This window comes from Rutilus rutilus (assembly GCF_951802725.1).
Source record: "Rutilus rutilus genome assembly, chromosome: 19".
Classification (NCBI taxonomy): Eukaryota; Metazoa; Chordata; class Actinopteri; order Cypriniformes; family Leuciscidae; genus Rutilus; species Rutilus rutilus.
The window spans coordinates 7,675,384-7,695,651 of NC_140232.1; the positions used below are offsets into that span (position 1 = coordinate 7,675,384).

Below are 20,268 nucleotides of genomic sequence, written 5' to 3' on the forward strand. Positions count from 1 at the left end.
CATTAATATATTGTGCTTCAGTTTTTGTACCATACTATGTGATAAAATTGGAAAACAATGAGCAGATGTGGTCTGTGATGGGCAATACGGCAACAACTTGTGTTGTGCTAAATTAATGTCTCTAGATCTTGGCTGACTGTACATGAGCTCCAGTCTATAATTAAACCCACATGGGTCAGGGGCCTTTTCCTGCCAGCTGTCACAAGGTTGCACGTTTTTGTCATTTAAGACTCGTCTCATGACCTTTCCTCTGCATTGATATATTACAGGGCTGAGGAAACGTGCATGCTATACCTAAAAGCACATTGTTCACTGTAGAAGAATGCTGGGAATGAGCATGTCACTGTACTTGCCAGTTTATCAGAGGTGCATGAAAAGGAGAAAGACACAATTAGACGAATGTTCACAGCAAAGATTTATTTATTTTAATTCTTGCATTTAAACGTAGAGATGAGAATAATTAAATTTATAGGTGAAAAACAAAGAAACATGTTGACTTGTACATTTGCACAACAATAGATGAAGCATAATATCAGCAGCTAACAATAGCTAATTTTCCATTCACACATTTTTGTGTGAATTTTATGATATCGCATAAAAAAACTGGAAAGAATGGAAGTGTGAAGATGTGCATAAAATATAAAATTGCGCATAAAAAAACAAGCTCTTTAAAATAAAAAAATAAAAATCATGCACATAAGCTATGATAGAAACACATTTACCAAATCAATTCCTGGATTGGCAACAAAATCCATGTGACTTTGCCTCAACAGATCATCTGGCTGGATAATTGGATTAACCAGCTGGACTCCCAGAACTGTCTTGCACGATTGCGTTCCCAAACATCAGGCACTCTCTTCTGAATGTAGGATAACATGGCTGCATTTATTGTATTGTTTCATCTGTGCGTTCTTTTCTTCATCTGCGCATGGGATGAAAATGGTGTTGAATGCTTGATTTTGATTGGTTGACAACATTCTAAGGAGTGCAATTATTTTCCAGTAAACGCATAGCTATGAAGTAGTTCCAGGTCTGTCGACCGCATGACGGTTCCATATCACTTCGCCACTTTATTTGACTTATTGCAAAGGTCCTTACAGCCTACAACAATAAATGAACCAGAACCGTAGTATAAAGGCCAATTCACGTCGCACAGACAAACGCCAACAAACACGTTTGTTGGGTTTTTTGTCGGATCAGTGTGTTACCCGTTGGCGTTGGTCGGGGTTTGTTTTCACCTGACTGAACATACAGAACAATGGCTACTAGCTAAATTTAGTCCAGTTAGCCTACAGACATTGTGAACATAGCATCTGGATGATAGATGCTTTTGTGTGTGTGTGTGTGTGTGTGTGTGTATACACTCTTCAGGATGTGGGACACAGTCGTTCTCTTAATGCTTTTCGCAGTGTCTGAAAGAGGCCATTTCTGTCCTGCCTGAGTGCATGTACACACAATGATGACTTAAACAAATGCACTCCATCCCAAGAGTTGGCCAAAGGTCATACAGTTCCCCAAGTCTTGTAGCTTTATTACTTGTGATCCTTTACTCTCTGGTGTATGCTTGCAACTAGTGTTGTGTGCAATGCTCCATAGTCATATCGGTCTATCGTCAGCCTGTGAGATCGGCGATACACACTATTATCAGGAGGGGGATTCAAAAGTGTACCTATTGAATCATTCATTTACTTGTGTGTATATATACTCATTTATTTAATTAATTATTTACTTAGTTCGTTTTCTATCATTTTGCGAGCAAAGATGGTGATAAAGAAAAATGTCACGTCGCATAGGAAGCATTTCACCCAAAAGGTGAGCCCATGGATATCACACAAGCAGTTTGCAAACTTTGCACGAGAGTTGTGCTGGTGAAGGAGTCAGTTATTAATGTCAGTTATTCGCTACAGAATGTTAAAGCAAAAACTGAGCTTTTGGCATCTGTTGCTTCATTAACGATGCAACAGTTCTCTCAGAAATGACGAGAAATGCGTTTAGGTCAGAATGCACTCAACGTTGCACTTAACGCTGGAGTTTTTGTTAAGAATTTGGAAAAATAGAGATCGCTCAGCATTATTTAACATGTTAACATCAAACTCTATAAATCAGTTTATAAAACAGTTGATTCTCCCGTTTAGAGTTTGTAATCACAGGCAGAGATTCAGTTGATGAGAAATTACTTTGACTATAATCAAAAGTAAATTAACTGTTCGAATTTTGTTCCTTTAATGTTGTGGCAATTTTTCACTGTTAATGAAAATGGTAAATAATATTGATATTTTTCATTTACATGGTTCAAGTGACCCTAATTCCAATGTTTTCCTCCCTCGTGGCACAGATCGGATATGACCCACGAACGTGTAAGCAGGAAAAAAAGCACTTTGATTCTGTTATTCTCAGATCGGTTTCAGGCCTCATTCAAATATGTGGAAATAAATCTGATATGAATCAGATACGTGCATTTGCATCTGCCATGTAAGTGGACAGATCGGATATTCCTGTCAATGCGAGTCGTACGTCATTGTAAAAGTGACGTGGCGAATGACGTCAACTCAGGTGGACACAAACCTCGATCACATGACTCTTTTCAATGGAGGATGAGGGCTCAACCCAATGTTTTGCTGACCTTTAAAGATGGTGCGGAAAGCAAAATTTGTATTATAATTTCATCCGTGTCCATTGCAACTGGCGCCATTTTTACTTTCTTTTCGGCCTAAGTATTCTGGGTCAGTGCGTCTACCTTGTGTTGTTTAGGGTAAATGCAGATATCGGATATGGGTCACTTTTAAAAGATGATGTGAGCTGGTCGTCAAAACAATTGGATATAGTCAGCAAATCGGAATTGGGCATCAAGACATGCAGTGTAAATGCGGCCTAAAAGTGTGATATAATTTAGAGAGAACTGATTGTGAACTACTTGTTTGTGAAAATCAGCAAAAATGAGAATAAAAAAAATTATTTTTTTTTTAGAAAAAATAAAACATTAAAGTTTACTTGTTACTCTAAAACATTTTTTCAATTTGGAATTATTTAAAAAAGAAATATAAGTTATGGTTGTGCAAGCTTTTTTTTGTACATTACTCCCTTTTATGCATGCATGTTACCTCATTTAGACATGTAAATGGCAATACTGATACTGTCATTAATATATTGTGCTTCAGTTTTTGTACCATACTATGTGATAAAATTGGAAAACAATGAGCAGATGTGGTCTGTGATGGGCAATACGGCAACAACTTGTGTTGTGCTAAATTAATGTCTCTAGATCTTGGCTGACTGTACATGAGCTCCAGTCTATAATTAAACCCACATGGGTCAGGGGCCTTTTCCTGCCAGCTGTCACAAGGTTGCACGTTTTTGTCATTTAAGACTCGTCTCATGACCTTTCCTCTGCATTGATATATTACAGGGCTGAGGAAACGTGCATGCTATACCTAAAAGCACATTGTTCACTGTAGAAGAATGCTGGGAATGAGCATGTCACTGTACTTGCCAGTTTATCAGAGGTGCATGAAAAGGAGAAAGACACAATTAGACGAATGTTCACAGCAAAGATTTATTTATTTTAATTCTTGCATTTAAACGTAGAGATGAGAATAATGCACATGGCATCAAACCATGTGTCGCCCCAAAGCTGCGACTATGATAAGCTTTAGTTTAGCTTTTATTGCTGGATGAAGCTTTGCCGGATTTGTTTGTTTTATTACCTAGGAGTTTCCCCTTCTCCATTCACTTGCAAACCGGAATCAGCAGGTTTGCAACAAGGTGTGTAACATGGACAAACACTGACAGGAAGTGAGGTAACTTCCACTGATTGTTACAGAACCAACCAGCCATTTGATCTCATTATTATCATTACATGAAATAATAAGAAATAAAATCTAACTTTAATGCTGTAAACTGCTAAACAAAACAAAAAATGTATCACCTTAGTAAAGAATCGGCAACAGACTCCAGAAAATACTCTCCACAACACCTCAGAGGTACACCTGTGCATTCCGCTTTAAATGAGATGAATGAAGAGACAACAGGCTAAAGTAGCGTGAATGCATTATGCAATAAGGTCAGCCGCAAAATTAACTGTCCACACCTTTTCAGTGCTCTTTTTCACTGTCTTTAGTCAATCCTGACGCCAAAAGATTGTTTGCGCTGGCGCAAGCTGTTTGTAAACTTTTTAAAGAGGGGTTTTACAGTGCTTGACTGTCAGTACACTAAAGCACAGCTCTGAGATGTTGTGGCTCTAAGTTATTTGAGAATTGTGCCTCCCTTTAAAGGTGCAGTAAGCGAAACAAACACACACTCCTCCCTTCAATGCTCCGCCCCCAAAATGCATGAACACACAATGCAAGATTGGATGTCTCTTTATCATAACTGAAGCGAAGCAAAATAATGCTTCACGAAAAGTAAAGCGAAGATAATGAACAAATGACAAGGAAGAACAAAAAATGAGCATGCACTACACAAGAGTATGCAAGTAAGAGTTCTTTGTTAGTCGCCAGCAACACACAGATCTGGACAAACAATGACACTCAAGTCCTGTTACTGAAGCTAACATTTCAACAACAGCATATCTTGGTTCTGTGAAACAGTAAAACCATGTTACTCGCATGGAGCAGAAACAGCAAAACCTCAGCATCTGATTTCAGGCCTTCCTGTTTTGGTCTCTCTAATGCTCGAAAGCTTTTCTAATATTAACACGGCTCCAAAAGCTCTTGCCTGATCATAACCCCTTTTTTTCCACTAATATTCCTCTGACCTTTTCTCTTTTGTAATGTCTCTCAGCCATCTCTCTTTCTAGTCTTTCTTCAAATCTCCCTCTTGCTCACTCGCTTTGTATCTAGGGACCTCTGTTTTGATTGGCTAACCTCTGTGCTTGTGACTTCTGCACAGTATGTCATGTGTATTTGAAAAGAGTGAGTAAAATAATGTTTTCCATGACAGGACTCCTTAAATTTCAGTTCATTTAAAAAAAAGTCTGATTAAAACTAATGCTAATGTGTGTGTGTACATGTGTGTGTGTGTTGGCAGACGGTGAACCAGTTGGCCCATGCATTACATCAGGATGAGGATTTGGATGCAGGCAGTCTTGTGTGTGTCATGTGGCCTAAAGCAAAGTGTGCATTGCTACGGGATGACCTGGTACTTGTGGACAGGTAAACCGGACAGTTCGGCTGTGAGGCCTGAGACATACTGACATATTTTTAGGAAATAATGTATTATCAGAAATGTCGTAATTTAACATAATACATTGCCTGTTGTGATTTTAAGATCGTTCATTTCTGCACATATTCAACTTTGTTAGCATATATTTATTTATTAAATTTGCTTTGCTGGATCCTTTTTTTAATATAAATATGATGTTTAAGGATACCAATGCAATGGCATTATAAGCCTACTGCATTATATAACTAATTTAGTGCATAAGAAGTCACATTAGTAATATCTGTCTTTCTGAAACTTTTATGAAATCTTCCTCTTCAAGCCCTGGCATCGATGTCACAACAGAGTTGGACAGCTGGATTGACAAATTCTGCCTTGACGCTGACGTTTTTGTGCTGGTGGCCAATTCAGAGTCAACTTTAATGCAAACGGTGAGTTTAATACGAACTTCAGTTCTAAGGCTAATTAAATGTGGGAGCAGAAGCTTCACACAATATTTTCTATATATATTACAGCATTATGGACACAGATAAAGTGCAGTAGTATTCGCACTGATTTCATGTGTGGTTAAGATGTGTGTATAAATCTTTATTGCAGTGCAAAATATGACTGATTAACATGATTAACTTCTATTTTTCTCCAGTCTTTGTGAGGTTGTCAAGTAATTTTATAGTGGACTCACTGGTGTCAGCTTATTAAAATATGTCTCCCCTCTGCCCTCTTAAAGGAAAAATCATTCTTTCACAAAGTGAACGAGCGTCTCTCCAGTCCCAATATCTTCATCCTGAACAACCGCTGGGACGCCTCAGCCAGCGAGCCCGAGTACATGGAAGAGGTGGGACTTACATGACACATTCTCTTAGTCTGTTAACCCTGAGATGGTTTAAACCGTTAGCATCCCTGATATTTAAACCTAATACTGTAAGCATGAATTTTTTTTTTTTTTTTTTTTTTTTTATAAATAAAGGACAAGGTGAAGCTTTAAGTTTTTTATGTCTGTTTTACACATTAAATCAAGCAAACAAATTGGACCTTTTAGTAGCGTTTTTTTAAACCAAGGGTAAATGATACATGGTGTTTTTGCACTCTTAATAAGGAAACTTGTGTGTTTGTCAGGTGAGACGGCAGCACATGGACCGCTGCTCTAGTTTTTTAGTGGATGAGCTGCGGGTGGTGGATCGCGCTCAGGCCAGTGATCGGATCTTCTTCGTCTCTGCTAAAGAAGTTCTTCAGGCACGTGTCCAGAAAGCCCAGGGAATGCCTGAAGCAGGTAGATTTGTTACAAACTTTTTTATAGCTAAAACCCTTTAGACGTTAAGTATTTACAATATTAAGTATTTTTGAATGTTTTTATTTTAAAATTCTTTATATTTAGGGCTCCACAACAAAACACTATACAGTAATGCGATTTGAACTGCGATATAATGTAAATGGACATTAAAGAGGACTTGAACCTCTTTAGTCTAGAATCTCAGTACATTCACACTGGTGTTTAAGGAATCCAATAATATTAAACTCAATAGATAATATTATAATAACATTTTTATTTGACACTTTGATAGTTATAATACTAATATCTATGCCTTCAAAACTTGAAGTCTTAATAAATCTCAGCATTTGATTTGATAGTCGTTTTAAGCTATATTGTGATTTCAGTTTTCGATTAATTGTGCAGCCCCATTTATTTGAGCGTTTCATTTGATGTAATTAATAATTATTCGTTTTTTCATCATTGAACGCCTAGGATTTTGCGAACCCCCATTTTGGGAAAAACTGCATTACAGTTGTTGAGTCAAATATTCTTTAATGTGATCATGTGAACATTGTAAACTTTAATGTATATGTACATTTAAGCATCAAACTCTTATTTTGAAAGAGCAAGAAAAGTCCTCTTTTCCATGACATGACCCCTGTAAAGCCATTCTTGTTGGATTTTCAGGTGGTGCTCTGGCTGAAGGTTTTCAAGCGAGAATGTTTGAGTTTCAGAACTTTGAAAGGCGTTTTGAGGTGAGTGTTGTTGGGTTTCGGGAGTGTGATTGGTTTAAATGTGTCTGTGTGTTTGTCTGACTGTCATATATACGTGTATGCTTACAGGAGTGCATCTCCCAGTCAGCAGTGAAGACTAAGTTTGAGCAGCACACAATGAGAGCCAAGCAGATTTCTGAAGCTCTGCGTCTGATCATGGACTCTGTGCACATTGCAGCTCAAGAGCAGAGGTGAGCGCAAAGGCGCCTGCTTTTCTTAGCAGTAATCCATCACACTAAACACTGATCCAATGGTGACATTGACATTAGCTTAGTGCCTGATTGTGCTATTACAATCTGAGGAAGTGATATAAATAGTAGAGTCAGATTTTGAAATTAGTGATGATATCCAGTAGGGATGGGTATTTTTATTAATTTTTTCATTTCGAGTACTGATAGATAGGGGTGTGGCGTGTCCGTCATGGCGATAATAATGGCAAAATATTTTAATTAAAACCGTTACGTTAATGTTAATGTAAGTAAAAATATTACGTCCCTATCAAAATATGCACTGCTAGATTATCAATATTTTTGAAAAAGAAAGGTGAAGCTGAAGAGTGAATGAACAACAGTAATCTGAAGCCTGTTCTATGACACATCCTAAATGAGATTAATCAAATATCCTTGATACACAACATAAACGTAACATTACAACTTGTATCTGCACAAAAGGACGCAAATGCACGGCATGCTGTCCTAACGCTAACCAATCAGACCTCAGGTACCGCCCATTATGCCGCAGTAACCAATCAGAAAAAAAAGAAATGTATGTTTTAAAGTCACAGCGATCATCATTTTCTTGATCAGTTGTCGCTGTCACGTCCCAGTACTCGAGTACTCGTGCACATCGCTAATATCCCCAACTTACTTGCTTTTTATCTGGCGATATAAATTAAAATTTTGCAGTGATTTTTATGAGCTTTTTACTTGGCCTTTAAATTTCTTAAAGACATCACATTTAGACTGGTGTTGTGGTCCTTCCTCGTCTCGCAATTGAACTATGAGATTCTTTTCTCAGAATAATTTCAAATATCTTTTTTTCAAATGAACAGAATTAATTGGTTGAATCAAACGAAACTGATATTTGTAGATGAATAGATGTGTTTGACGATATATTGATATATTTTGTGTATAAAAATAAAATATTTTCATTATAAACACTACTGTTTAAAAGTTTTGGATTGGTAAGATTTTTTTAAGTTGTGGAAAGAAGATTCTTATGTTCACAAAGGTTGCATTTGTTTGATGAAAATACAGTCAAATACGGTAATATTGTGAAATATTACACTTTAAAATTATTTAAAAATATATATTTTTTAAAATCCTACATTTTCAGCATCATTACTCCAGTCTTTAGTGTCACATGATCTTTCAGAAATCATTTTAATATGCTGATTTGGTTATTTTTATTATCACAGTTGAAAATGCTTGTGCTGCTTAATGAAGTGTGGAAAAAATGGTAAAGCGTCTTTTTCGGGATTCTTTGATAGGCAGAACATTATAAAATATTAATCTTTTGTAACGTAAGTGTATTAACTGTAATTTTTGCTAAAATGAAGTATCAATTTATTTTATAAAACAGCGTTAATGTATATTGTCATAAACCATTATTTCTCTTGTTCATTTGTGCCAAAACAATGTGGAAATATCTTAATATTTTAATTATTATTATTTGGACTATTAGCAACAATGGTTCCCCCTTCCATGTAAAACGCTTTGAGTACCCAGAAAAGCGCTATATAAATATAATGAATTAATGGTTGAAATGGTCCTCTAATACAAAAAAAATATTTGTATTATCACCTAGGTGTATTTGTAACCATTTAGTTAAATTAATATGAAGTGAAGAAGCGAATTGCATGATCATTTTTTAAATAATCAATAAAAAAAAGAGAATGTGTAGTCCATTAGTCCATATATTTTAATCCATTGAGTTTTCAGTCTGTACAGGACTATTCAATGTGGAAAATAAAATAAAATGTAGAGTTGTGTGTTTACTTGCCATCACACTTGGTAAGGATACAGTGATCAGGAATCAAGCTAACATTCTTAGATAGTATTATTAAAAAGAATTTGGTTTGTTATATTTGAATGATAGTTGACTATGCATAGACTGAAATGAATGTTTAGTATAATGATTTCTTGTGTGTTGTTCAGGATTCATTGTTTAGAGATGAAGGAGGAGAGGGAGGACAGGCTGGAGTTCATCGATAAACAGCTGGATCTGCTCACACTGGACTGCAAGAGCAAAATCAAAAAGATCACAGAGGAGGTCGAGAAACAGGTGATGCTCGCTTGTTTTTTCTGTCTTTTTCAGAAATGTTAGCTAAAGTCTAATGTGTCTCTGTTTTGCCTTTCAGACCTGAGCAAACAGAGTATACAAAGTTAGAAAGATTGGGCTGTGTGTGTACAGTATGCACTTACCGTGCATTAGTGCAATGTACACATACCCTAGTGTATGCATTAAAAACAAAATGTACTTTGGGCGTTGCAAATATCAGATTTCAAAAATCAGCTATTTCAGTTGGACTTAATCGGTTCCATGACATTTTTAAAGAACAAATTTTTGTTTTAGTTTGGCTGAAATAAAACATTTAAACTTCATGTAAATGTATACATATAATGTCAGACTTTTTTTGGCACATCATACAAATCCACTCTAATATCCTATAGTCTAATATACTATAATGATGGGGTAATGTGATGAATGTACTACTATACTGGAAGTATAGTTGTTCATAGAAATGTATTTTTGTTTACAATTTAAGTTGCAAGCATAGTAAAACTTGCATTTGCAAGTTTGCAAGAAAGGTTGTTTCCACCTTTGAACCTGCTCATCTGGATGTGTAGGTATCTAATGCTATGGCAGAGGAGATCCGGAGACTGGCTGTACTAGTGGATGACTACCACATGGACTTTCATCCTTCACAAGTGGTGCTCAAAGTATACAAGAATGTGAGTTGGACTTGAATTGGACCTCCTCCAGTTGTCCACCCTTGTCTTCTCTTTATTTGTACGCTGCTTTATCTACTGTTGATTCATGTTTAGTGTCAACATGTAACTCTCCGCATGGAAATCCCCCAGCTTCCCAAAAATGTCATTGTCCTTGTTTACTTTCAGTTTTACATAGGGCTGTATACAGATACAATCAGTTAATAGTGATTAATCTAAGGATTTTTAAAATGTATTCATTTTGTAGTTAATGTGTTGTCTTTGGTAGCTAATTTTTAATTTTTTTGTCATGTTTTGCTGGAATTATTGATTTTAGGAGCTCCACAGGCACATAGAGGAAGGTCTTGGCAGGAATATGTCAGAGAGATGCTCCAGTGCGATAACTTCATCGCTGCAAACCACACAGACTGAAATGATAGGTCAGTATCTCTCTCATTCAGTGAGCTTTCAAACAACCAGTAACAGCAGCAGGTTAACGAGACGCTTGTGATCGTTCCAGAGGGTCTGAAGCCTCTGCTGCCCATCGGCATTCGAGAGCAGGTGGATAAGATTGTGCCCAGGCAGTGCTTCGCCCTCAGCTACGACCTCAACTGTGACAAACTCTGCAGTGACTTCCAGGAAGACATCAGCTTTCACTTCTCCCTGGGATGGACCATGCTGGTCAACCGCTTCCTGGGTCCCAAAAACACACGCCGCGCCCTCATGGGCTACAATGACCAGGTAACCATGTTAATTTTGGTCCTTTTGTAATAATTTTCAGATTTTTCCATCGAAAGCATCCTTGGCGTGCTATGAAATGTATATATTTTTTTTTAAATCCCAAATTTCATAGGGCCCTTTTATTAGCAGGAATCACAGTTTACTGATCGCGGAGGATTCGTCAGAGTCTAAGCGTCTGATAAGAGAAAACTGTTTATTTTTGTTATTTATACTGTTTTTATTTTCAATTTGTGGAAAGGTGTTTAAGTAGGAGGTCACACACGGCCTCAATCAGAAGTTCTGGAAGCTCATAAATGTTCAGTGAGTGACTCATGTGAAATCATACAGGAGAAAAGCCAGTCAGTTGAGTTTGTGGCAAAACCTTTTACAGTGCTTGTATATTGTTGTCTTTTAATGCATTTGATAATTCATACTCATAAAGTAGAGCTGAAATGACATTCATTAGAAGATTATTAGTTAAAACATTTCAAAATGCACCTGCAGACTATTTTTCCAGTCATGAATGTCATTGAGGATTTCTATCAAATATTGTGCAAAAATCTCGTCTCATTCTCGTGAACCCAATCTCGTGTCTCGTCTCGTGACATAAGTGTCTCGTCACACCCCTAGTTATGATGATAGTTTTTTTTAATCAAATGAAGTGGTGAAATACTGTGAACTCTCAGAGCAGCTTTGGAGATAAAGTTCATGTGTTCATGCCCTCATATAGCGAGATGACAGACACTGAAAACACCACGAGTGTCACATGCTTGAGTATCTGTAGTAGATGAGACTGCACTGCTTATTCACTCTGAAACTCACAGAACATGCAGACTTCACATTTTTAAATAGCAGTCTTTTTGTCCATATCGCATTGATGTGTGTTCACCCGTGCTTTGATTCTAATTGATAGAGATGTGTGTTGTGTTGACAGGTTCCCAGACCCCTGGCCATCACTCCGGTCAGCACCAGTATGCCTCCTTTCCCTCAAGGATCCATGACCCAGGAAGAGCTTATGGTTTCTATGGTAACAGGATTGGCATCACTCACCTCTCGGACATCAATGGGCATTATAGTTGTTGGAGGAGTGGTAAGAGCATACCAAATATCTCAAACACACCAAAATGTATGTGTTCCTACAATATATACACTGCCACCAAGGCTGCATTATTTGATCAAAAATACAGTAAAACCGGTCATATTGTGAAATGTAAGTACAATTTAAAATAACTGTTTTCTATTTTAATATATTTAGAAGAAGTCCGATACTGACTTTTAGGTTGGGTTGGGGTTTTTCCTACTTTTTTGTCTTTAGCTGATCACATGCCTGAGAACCTGGGGGAAATAGCAGTTTGCACTGTTAAGACAACAGTATTAAGCAGCTGTTTTTTAACAGTGAAAATAAGAAATGCTTCTTGAGTAGCAAATCAGCATATTAGAAGGGTCATGTGACACTGGAGTAATGATGCTGAAAATTCAGTTGTGCATCACAGGAATAAATTACATTTTAAAATATATTCAAATAGAAAAGATTTATTTTAGATTGTAATAATATTTCACAATATTCCTGTTTTTATTGTATGTGTGATTCAATAAATGCAGCTGTGGTGAGCATAAGGGACTTCAATCTTCAATCTTTTGAACTGTTTTGTATAGTTAACCTGCAAACGGATATTTTGCCATTATTTCTTCACCCTCATGTCATCTGCTTGTCTAATAACTTCAGTCATTATAATTGTTGTAGTATTTGCTGAAATGGACGTGTGATTGTCTTTCTGTCTCAGATCTGGAAAGCAGTGGGCTGGAGGCTCATTGCTCTGTCTGTGGGTCTCTATGGCCTGCTGTACGTGTATGAGAGACTCACATGGACCACTAGGGCCAAAGAGAGAGCGTTTAAAAGACAGTTTGTGGACTACGCCAGCGAGAAACTACAGCTCATCGTCAGCTACACGGGGTCCAACTGCAGCCATCAGGTTCAGCAGTGAGTCTCAATCTACCTCTGCTGCAGCAAAGAAGTGTCGTGTCAAATCGGTTTATAAATTATGTACCAGAAGTGGTCAAATCAACTATTTATTTTTATTTTTATTAATTACCCTAAAATTGGAATATTATAAAATTTGGGGTCAGTAAGATTTTTTTGTTTCTGAAAGAGGTCTGTTGTGCTCAGTAATGCAACATTTGTCTGATCAAAAATACAGTAAACACACTGTTCTATATCTATCTATCTATATCTATCTATCTATCTATCTATCTATTATATATATATATATATAAACACGTGAAAACACATGAAAAGAATGATCAAGCATTTAATGTCTTTACTGTCACTTTTGATCAATTTAATTAATCTTGCTGTGATGTTGAGTAAAATTATTAATTTCTTCCAGAAAAGAAATACTGACCTCAGACTTTAGAATAGTAGTGTATATCCATCAAACAAAGAAATCCCATCATGTAAGATAGTAAAATAGATGTCTTACATGGTGTGTGAAAGTCTTTTTCAATTCAAACAAAGCCTTTTAGTCCAGTATAATTCTGAGTGTAGGTTGATTGATAAAACTAGAGTTAATCTGAACCGTGATGTTAGTCCAAATGTTGTGTTATTCAGAGAATTCTACAAGCACTGGCACTTGAACACTTCTTCACTACTGCCCTCTGGTGGAGAAAATTAAAATATGAACAATTTATGAAGTACTTATTTTTTTTAAAGAGATTTGCTTTCTGTAGTTGTGTTCAGAGAAATGCGTTTTTTAAACGTTGTTGAATCCAACCTGCTTTATTACAAAACCCAACCGTTGTTTGACACAGGGAGCTGGCCAGCACCTTCTCTCAGCTGTGTCAGCAGGTGGACGTGACCAGACAGCAGCTGGAGGATGAAATCCGGGATCTGAACAGCAAGATCCAACAGCTGGACTCCCTGCAGAGTAAAGCTAAACTGCTCAGGTGAGAGTGTGTGGGACATGTTCATTAACTGTAATGTGTTTTATGTTTAGCAGCAGTGGACTTAGTTTATTTGTAATCTTGTTCATGAATGGATCTTATTATACTGAGACAACATATACACTACAGTTCAAAAGTTTGGGGTCGATAACATAAAAAAAAAAAAGAATACACTGATTTTAATTTGATCAAAAGTGATATTACAAACATATTCATCAAATAATCCTGAAATCTGGAGTAATGACTGCTGAAAACCAGCTTTGCCATCATAGGAATAAATTATATAAATATGCGCTGCATGTTTTGAAGCTAATTAATTAAATAATGAATGAAGAACTCACTATTTGTATATAGCCTATTAATATATCAAAGGAGAACTCGGTAACTCTAGCGAACTCTACTCACTTCTTCGCTGATTTTCCCTTTTGTTGTCGCATGTTTTCCCCACGAGCTCCCCCTACAGCTGTGGGGGGGCGTATATTTCACAACACGGTCGTAAAAAACTCACTTGCGGCGGCCTCCTCCCCCTCTCTACCGCTGCTCATGTGCGTTTGTTTTGATCAGAGCAAGCCAACTGTATCGTGTGGAGCTATGTCTACCGAGGTGGGTAATCTGGTAATACATCATACATGCGTGTGTGTTTATGTCGAATTGCCGTAAAGCAATTTGTGTTTCGCGCTCGTTCTCATTCTCGTTCTCGCTTCTCACGAGACTTCCAATTTCTATCTTGCCGGGACGGTAGTCCCCAAGTTGCAAGGTTGGTTTTCCGCCTGGGAACGCTGGGGGGAGCGGGGAAAGTCACCAATATCACCAGAACAGGTTGTTTAACCATCCAAATGATTTCTAGACAGTTTTATTACGTTAAAAAAGTTACCAAGTTCTCCTTTAACAGTGAAGAGTCTAAAACATATTAACTATGAATTAACTATAAACTAATAGTTTGTTAATGATTTGTAAGTACTTTATTACTGTATACTTATTATAAAGTGTTACTTTTTTTTTTTATGGAAGTACATAGTAGTTAAAGGGTAACTCTCGCCAAAATGCAACCTAGGGTCTTTTTGTTAATCTACCCCAGGCGAACTTTCGTTTAAAAGCATAATTAGAATGGAAACGCCACTTAAGTTTGACCATATTTTCGTTTTCGGTCAAATGGGAGTGCTTTTGAATGGGAGTGCATGGGGCACTTCTGTGATGGCATCAAAAATTGCTATTTTTAAAACACTAAGAAGGCACGACACAACATGAAACTGCTTGAAGTATCACCAGGGGCTCTACACATGAACTCCAGCATTGAGAACATTGTGTACACGGAGTTTACTAAAAAGAAAGATTTTGAACAACTCACTGCAGCTGTGTCCGCCAGCATTTTGACAGTCAAAAATAGTCGATCTCCGAATGTGAATGAACTGACTCTGAATTTTAGTATTGTTTCTTATATGAGGATCCTTTTTCAAATACAAGGTCAATATTGATTTTCACTAACGACAAAACAACAAATTATCCGTGAATTTATATGGAACTAAGCTTTAGGAGCTTTCCATCTTTACTCTCCTCCCTGTTACGTTGCATTTGGAGATCGACTATTTTTGACTGACAAAATGCCGGCGGACACAGAGACAGTGAGTCGTTCAAAATCGTTTTTTTTAGTAAACTCTGTGTACACAAAAAATGTTCTCAATGCTGGAGTTCATGTGTAGAGCCCCTGGTGATACTTCAAGCAGTTTCATGTTGTGTCGTGCCTTCTTAGTGTTTTAAAAATATCGATTTTTTATGCTATCATAGAAGTTCCCCAAGCACTCCCATTCACAAGGCATTTTAACCTAAAACGAATATACGGTCAAACTTAAAAGTGGCGTTTCCATTCTAATTATGCTTTTTAACGAAAGTTTGCCTCGGGTAGATTAACAAAAAAGATCCTAGGTTGCATTTTGGCTTGAGTTACGCTTTAAAGACACCTAATATAAAGTGTGACTAGACTTCTTTCAAAGACATTTAAAAAAAATCGTATATCAACCCCAAACGCTTGAAATGCATCGAGGAACCATTCCAACTAAACAGAAATAATTAGCAAGAATAAAGCACATTAAAATCATTTCAGTTATTCATGTTTGTTCATTTGACTTTTCTTAACGTGTGATTTGTTCGACAGGAATAAAGCTGGCTGGTTGGACAGTGAACTAAACATGTTTACCCAGCAGTACCTTCAGCAAGGTCGATAGAGAGTGAACCGACAGCAGCTCGTCTCCCCACTGCTGCACTTTTAATCTCTAACACTAAGACATGCTTTCAACCATTTATTTGAGCATACCAAATATTGGTCATTCATGTTTGTTTGTCAGTTTTTTGCCTTTGAGAGTAGTGACATGCGCCACTTTAAAGAGAGCTCCCTTTTGTTTTTGTACAAACTCTTTCTTTTGTATTTAATACAGGGTTAATTATTTATTCTTGACATGAGGTCGTGTAAAGTGGTTGATCTCTTTGTAGATTGTGTTATATAGATTCCCATACAGATTTTCTTGGCATGCCACAAGTTGCAAAAAGTGAGACGTCCATTTGAAACGGTCTCTCGCGTGCCTTGTATTTAGTCTGACAGTGTGTTGTAAGGCCATGAACTTAACGTGGAATTCGTCACAACTCTGCAAGGTTTGACGCATGTAACGTTAAGCAAGCGTAATGCAGTGTCTCCATTCCACTCGGTCTGAGATCTGAGTCTTTGATAGTGTGTGGCGGATTGTCACAGGGATGCTGTAAGGAGGTTGATGACACTTGGAAATCAGTGAAAATGAAAGCTGAGTACTGTCAGTGTCATCCTGAATTACACATAAATTATAAGTTTGATTTTTGTCACCCTGTTCTAAATGTCTTGATCTGGCTGACACTTTTGGCAACATTTTCAAAAAATGAATTGTTTTGAATATATGCCCATTTTCTAGACAACTCTGCCTGCAAAAGAAGGTATAAATAGTATTTCTTTTTTTTTAAAGTATTTTTTTTGTGTGAGAAATGTGACTTGATGAAATCAGCAATATTTTGGTGCCTCTTCGATCTTTTCCCCTCATAACTGCAAATCATTTGTTTGTTCAGATCATTTACTAGCAATATGGGATAAATGAATATTAGTATAAAATGGTATTTATGAACTGGAGAGAAAAACTTGCTTTATGTAAACCTGGACACCAGTTAAGCTAAGCATAGAATTACAAATTCATCATACATGTATTCCGCCTCTGCCGTCCACATCTGGAATCTGATCAGACTGTCAATGTGTGTGATCCATTACTAACACGTTATTCGCTCACTTATGTATGGTAACCTGTTTTATGATGTGTGCCAAGTGTTGAAGAATGTAATCTGGAGAGCTCTTGTGATGTGCACTTTATATTTTGCTGCTTTTTGTCTTTATTTCCAGCAGGTTGATTAGAAAGAGAATGGTACACTGAGCTTATGTATTAATGTATAGATGAGCATGCAGACCGTTGTAATTTATTGTCATTCACTATTACTGTTAGAGGAAATAATAAAGTGACGCTGTTGAACAATGAACGATAGCCTGAATTTTCTTTCTAAAACGATGCTTAAAGAAACATGAGTGGCTGTTCTTTTAATGGCCAATAAAAATGTTAAATTGGGGAAAGTTTTTTGCAGTTCATATTAATATATAATAACCTATTTATTTACACACACATCCAACAGTTTTTCAATTTTGTTTCTACTGAATGACTAATATGCCCATTAACAGTCAGGGTTTCCACAATCCTGGAAAACTTACAAATATTAGAGAATTAAAAAAATGAAAATAATATATATATATAAAAATATGGAAATTAATACATCTTAAAGGCGATTAAAATAGTCCACATCAATCAATGTACACTGTATATTGTCGTCGATGTATGATTTTTATGTTTTGTATCTTTTTGTAAGTATGAAACCATCTAAAATTCATGAAAACTATCCAACATGTTTCTACTTACATTCTGACATGATTCTGATGAGAAATCTCTGTCACCAAATGCTTAAATAACATGTGGTGACAAAGTGCTTTTGGTAGCACTTTATTTTACAGTCCTGTTCCGCATTATATACTTATTAATTACAATAACTTGGTAATATTAACCCTGATCCTACCACTAAACCTAAGCGTAACCTATGTAGTTACCTTACATTACCCAGTCTTTTCCTATAGGTAGCATGTACTGTAAAGTAAAGTGCAAACATAATTTATTTTAATTACACTTCAGCTGTTGTACAGATATGAAGATTTTGAGATGTTTTAGGAATTTTTTTTTCTTTCTTCACCAGTAGATATGCTACCATGGCTACAGTTGATGCATATTATGGAATTAAAATCCATGATCATATATTATGAAAATGGTACAATGACTTCACTCTATGACAGGCGCAATACATTTTAATGTGCTAGTTAATTAAAGGAAACTAATTAAAAGTCCCTTAAGTTATACATTAATATGCCAAGGCTGAAAGTTGCAATTTGTTGTTTAATTAATCAAATTAAGAGAGTTCTGCCATTTAAAAACATTTTTGAAAACTAGAATAAAGTTTTAATATCTGGGGTAGCCTACTCAAAAGTCTCATTGGGCAGTGAGCATCGAGATCGGTAAAAAATGGACAAAACACGACGATTAATTTGTACACACTTTTTTACTTGTAACATGTTACACAAAAGCAAAACTTTTCAAGGCTCCAAAACAAGACTTCTAAGAGCATGTCCAAGCCCTAATTATTATCCGACCCATTGCATGAAAAAACTCAATTTATAACCCTGATGTTTCAGTTTTCAAACAGTAATTAAGGCCTTAATGAACGAAGCACTGCTGCCTTCTACCTCACATCCCTGAGCTCATTTGCATGTTAATTATCATTAGCGTCATGGGGGAAAGGGCCCATAACAGCTAAATTAGCAGCTCAATCATATTTTTGGCTACCCAGAATGCCACTGAAGCACAACAGGACATATTATTCCAGTCCCTCTCTGTCTAACACCATCTTTTCGCTGCCTTTCTTTAGTTTTAGAGCCTTTCAAAAAAGGACAGGAATTAAATGGTTAACACACACACACACAAATTTCACACCTGACCAGTAAAAAGTGTGGGATTTTCCTGTGGTTTTTAAACTTTTTAAATGCTCCATTATTTTGATTGTATATTCTGATTATGTTCCCCAAATCGCGATCAAATATAGTCTAATTAGCTAATATATTAATAATCTATAATTAGCCTACAGTAGGCTATGATAATATCGCATGTCCAGTAACAGTTATAGCTGAGAGGTGGATTTCCCCTGTCTCACCAAAAGAGGGCGACAAAGCCTCACATTTCAGAGTGAAATGCACCGCTCACCATGCAAACACAGCTAAATCAAATCTTGACATTAGTGTTCCAGAGGAAATCCCGTTTTACTCATAAAATTAGCATGTGCAATACTAATATGCATATTAAAATAATTTATTCGTTTATTTAAACAAGTGGGACACTGAGCAATTCATGAAAGTTGTGTTCTTTGAGGTTAGTTGTTTGTTGTAAACCGTGGTAGACTATTGATTCCATACAATGCATTTAAAGTTGACTTAGACCTGCACTACATTTTAATAACGTAATCGTGGTCATAAATAAGACCAAAATCCAAGGTATGATCACTTTAGTCATCAATTTTCTCTTATAGGGGATATTTGTGTGTTTAAATGAAGTAAAGACCTCTTTTTATCATCAGACGTTTCCCTGGTTTCAGATTAACAGGAAAAGACAGGATTCTTCAGTTGAAGGATAATAAACGTCTCTGAATGATTTATTGACGTTAGATCCAATAAAGCCTGTATTCTGCATCTACCGTATTTTATTTTTGTTGGTCATATTTTGAGCCTGTGTAAAGAAATTAATTGGAGCTCACTTTCAACAATAACAAGACTCTTATATTGTTTTATAATGCACCTCTGTTGATATTTACCAAACCAATGCAGACCTTGCATGGAGTCATGCAGTGTTTTCTCAGTACAGATTGTGCCATATAGGATATTGAGATCCCTTGGCTTTGACCCTACATAGGACGGAGATTTTAGAAAATGGATGACTGCATGTCTGATATTTTAGAAATATGATTTGAATGTATTTGATTTCACAAATTTTGCAGCAGCATGCAGCCTTTTCCATGTCCCGAGAGATCTGGAAAGAGTCCGAGCTCTGTGCTCAGTGTCAGGTGTCTTAATCGAAGAAACAAAGAGAACATAAGGACAAGCAATGTACATGTAAACCTGAGGACAGTTACATACCTTACCCTTATGCTAAGATGAAGTGGTTTGACCCCTATCAGTTATACACAAGAGGTAAATCAGATTTAAATCAGACCAGTCTACCTTTTATGTAACTGACTTTAAAAAGTTAGGACCAGTCTTGAGGAAAACTATTTGATGACTATCTTTTAAGCAGTTTATGCAACATGCCACTGGCTTTTTAATATACGTTTTATATCTTGTGAT

General features: G+C 36.5%; 1 protein-coding gene across 2 annotated transcripts in view; it reads left to right on the forward strand.

Annotated features, from left to right (window-relative positions):
* mfn2 (mitofusin 2) overlaps positions 1-17,318 on the forward strand; it is a 30,586-nt gene extending 13,268 nt beyond the window's left edge. For both annotated transcript variants that reach the window (XM_084390336.1, XM_084390335.1), the window contains exons 5-18: positions 5,026-5,150; positions 5,480-5,588; positions 5,885-5,992; positions 6,274-6,427; positions 7,097-7,164; positions 7,252-7,373; positions 9,339-9,465; positions 10,032-10,136; positions 10,450-10,552; positions 10,633-10,853; positions 11,767-11,922; positions 12,617-12,813; positions 13,641-13,775; positions 15,925-17,318. In XM_084390336.1, coding sequence (XP_084246462.1) covers positions 5,026-5,150; positions 5,480-5,588; positions 5,885-5,992; positions 6,274-6,427; positions 7,097-7,164; positions 7,252-7,373; positions 9,339-9,465; positions 10,032-10,136; positions 10,450-10,552; positions 10,633-10,853; positions 11,767-11,922; positions 12,617-12,813; positions 13,641-13,775; positions 15,925-15,994 — 1,800 coding nt within the window. In that variant the 3' untranslated portion in view covers positions 15,995-17,318. The remainder of the gene's footprint in view (positions 1-5,025; positions 5,151-5,479; positions 5,589-5,884; positions 5,993-6,273; positions 6,428-7,096; positions 7,165-7,251; positions 7,374-9,338; positions 9,466-10,031; positions 10,137-10,449; positions 10,553-10,632; positions 10,854-11,766; positions 11,923-12,616; positions 12,814-13,640; positions 13,776-15,924) is intronic.
* Positions 17,319-20,268: the final 2,950 nt, after the last annotated feature.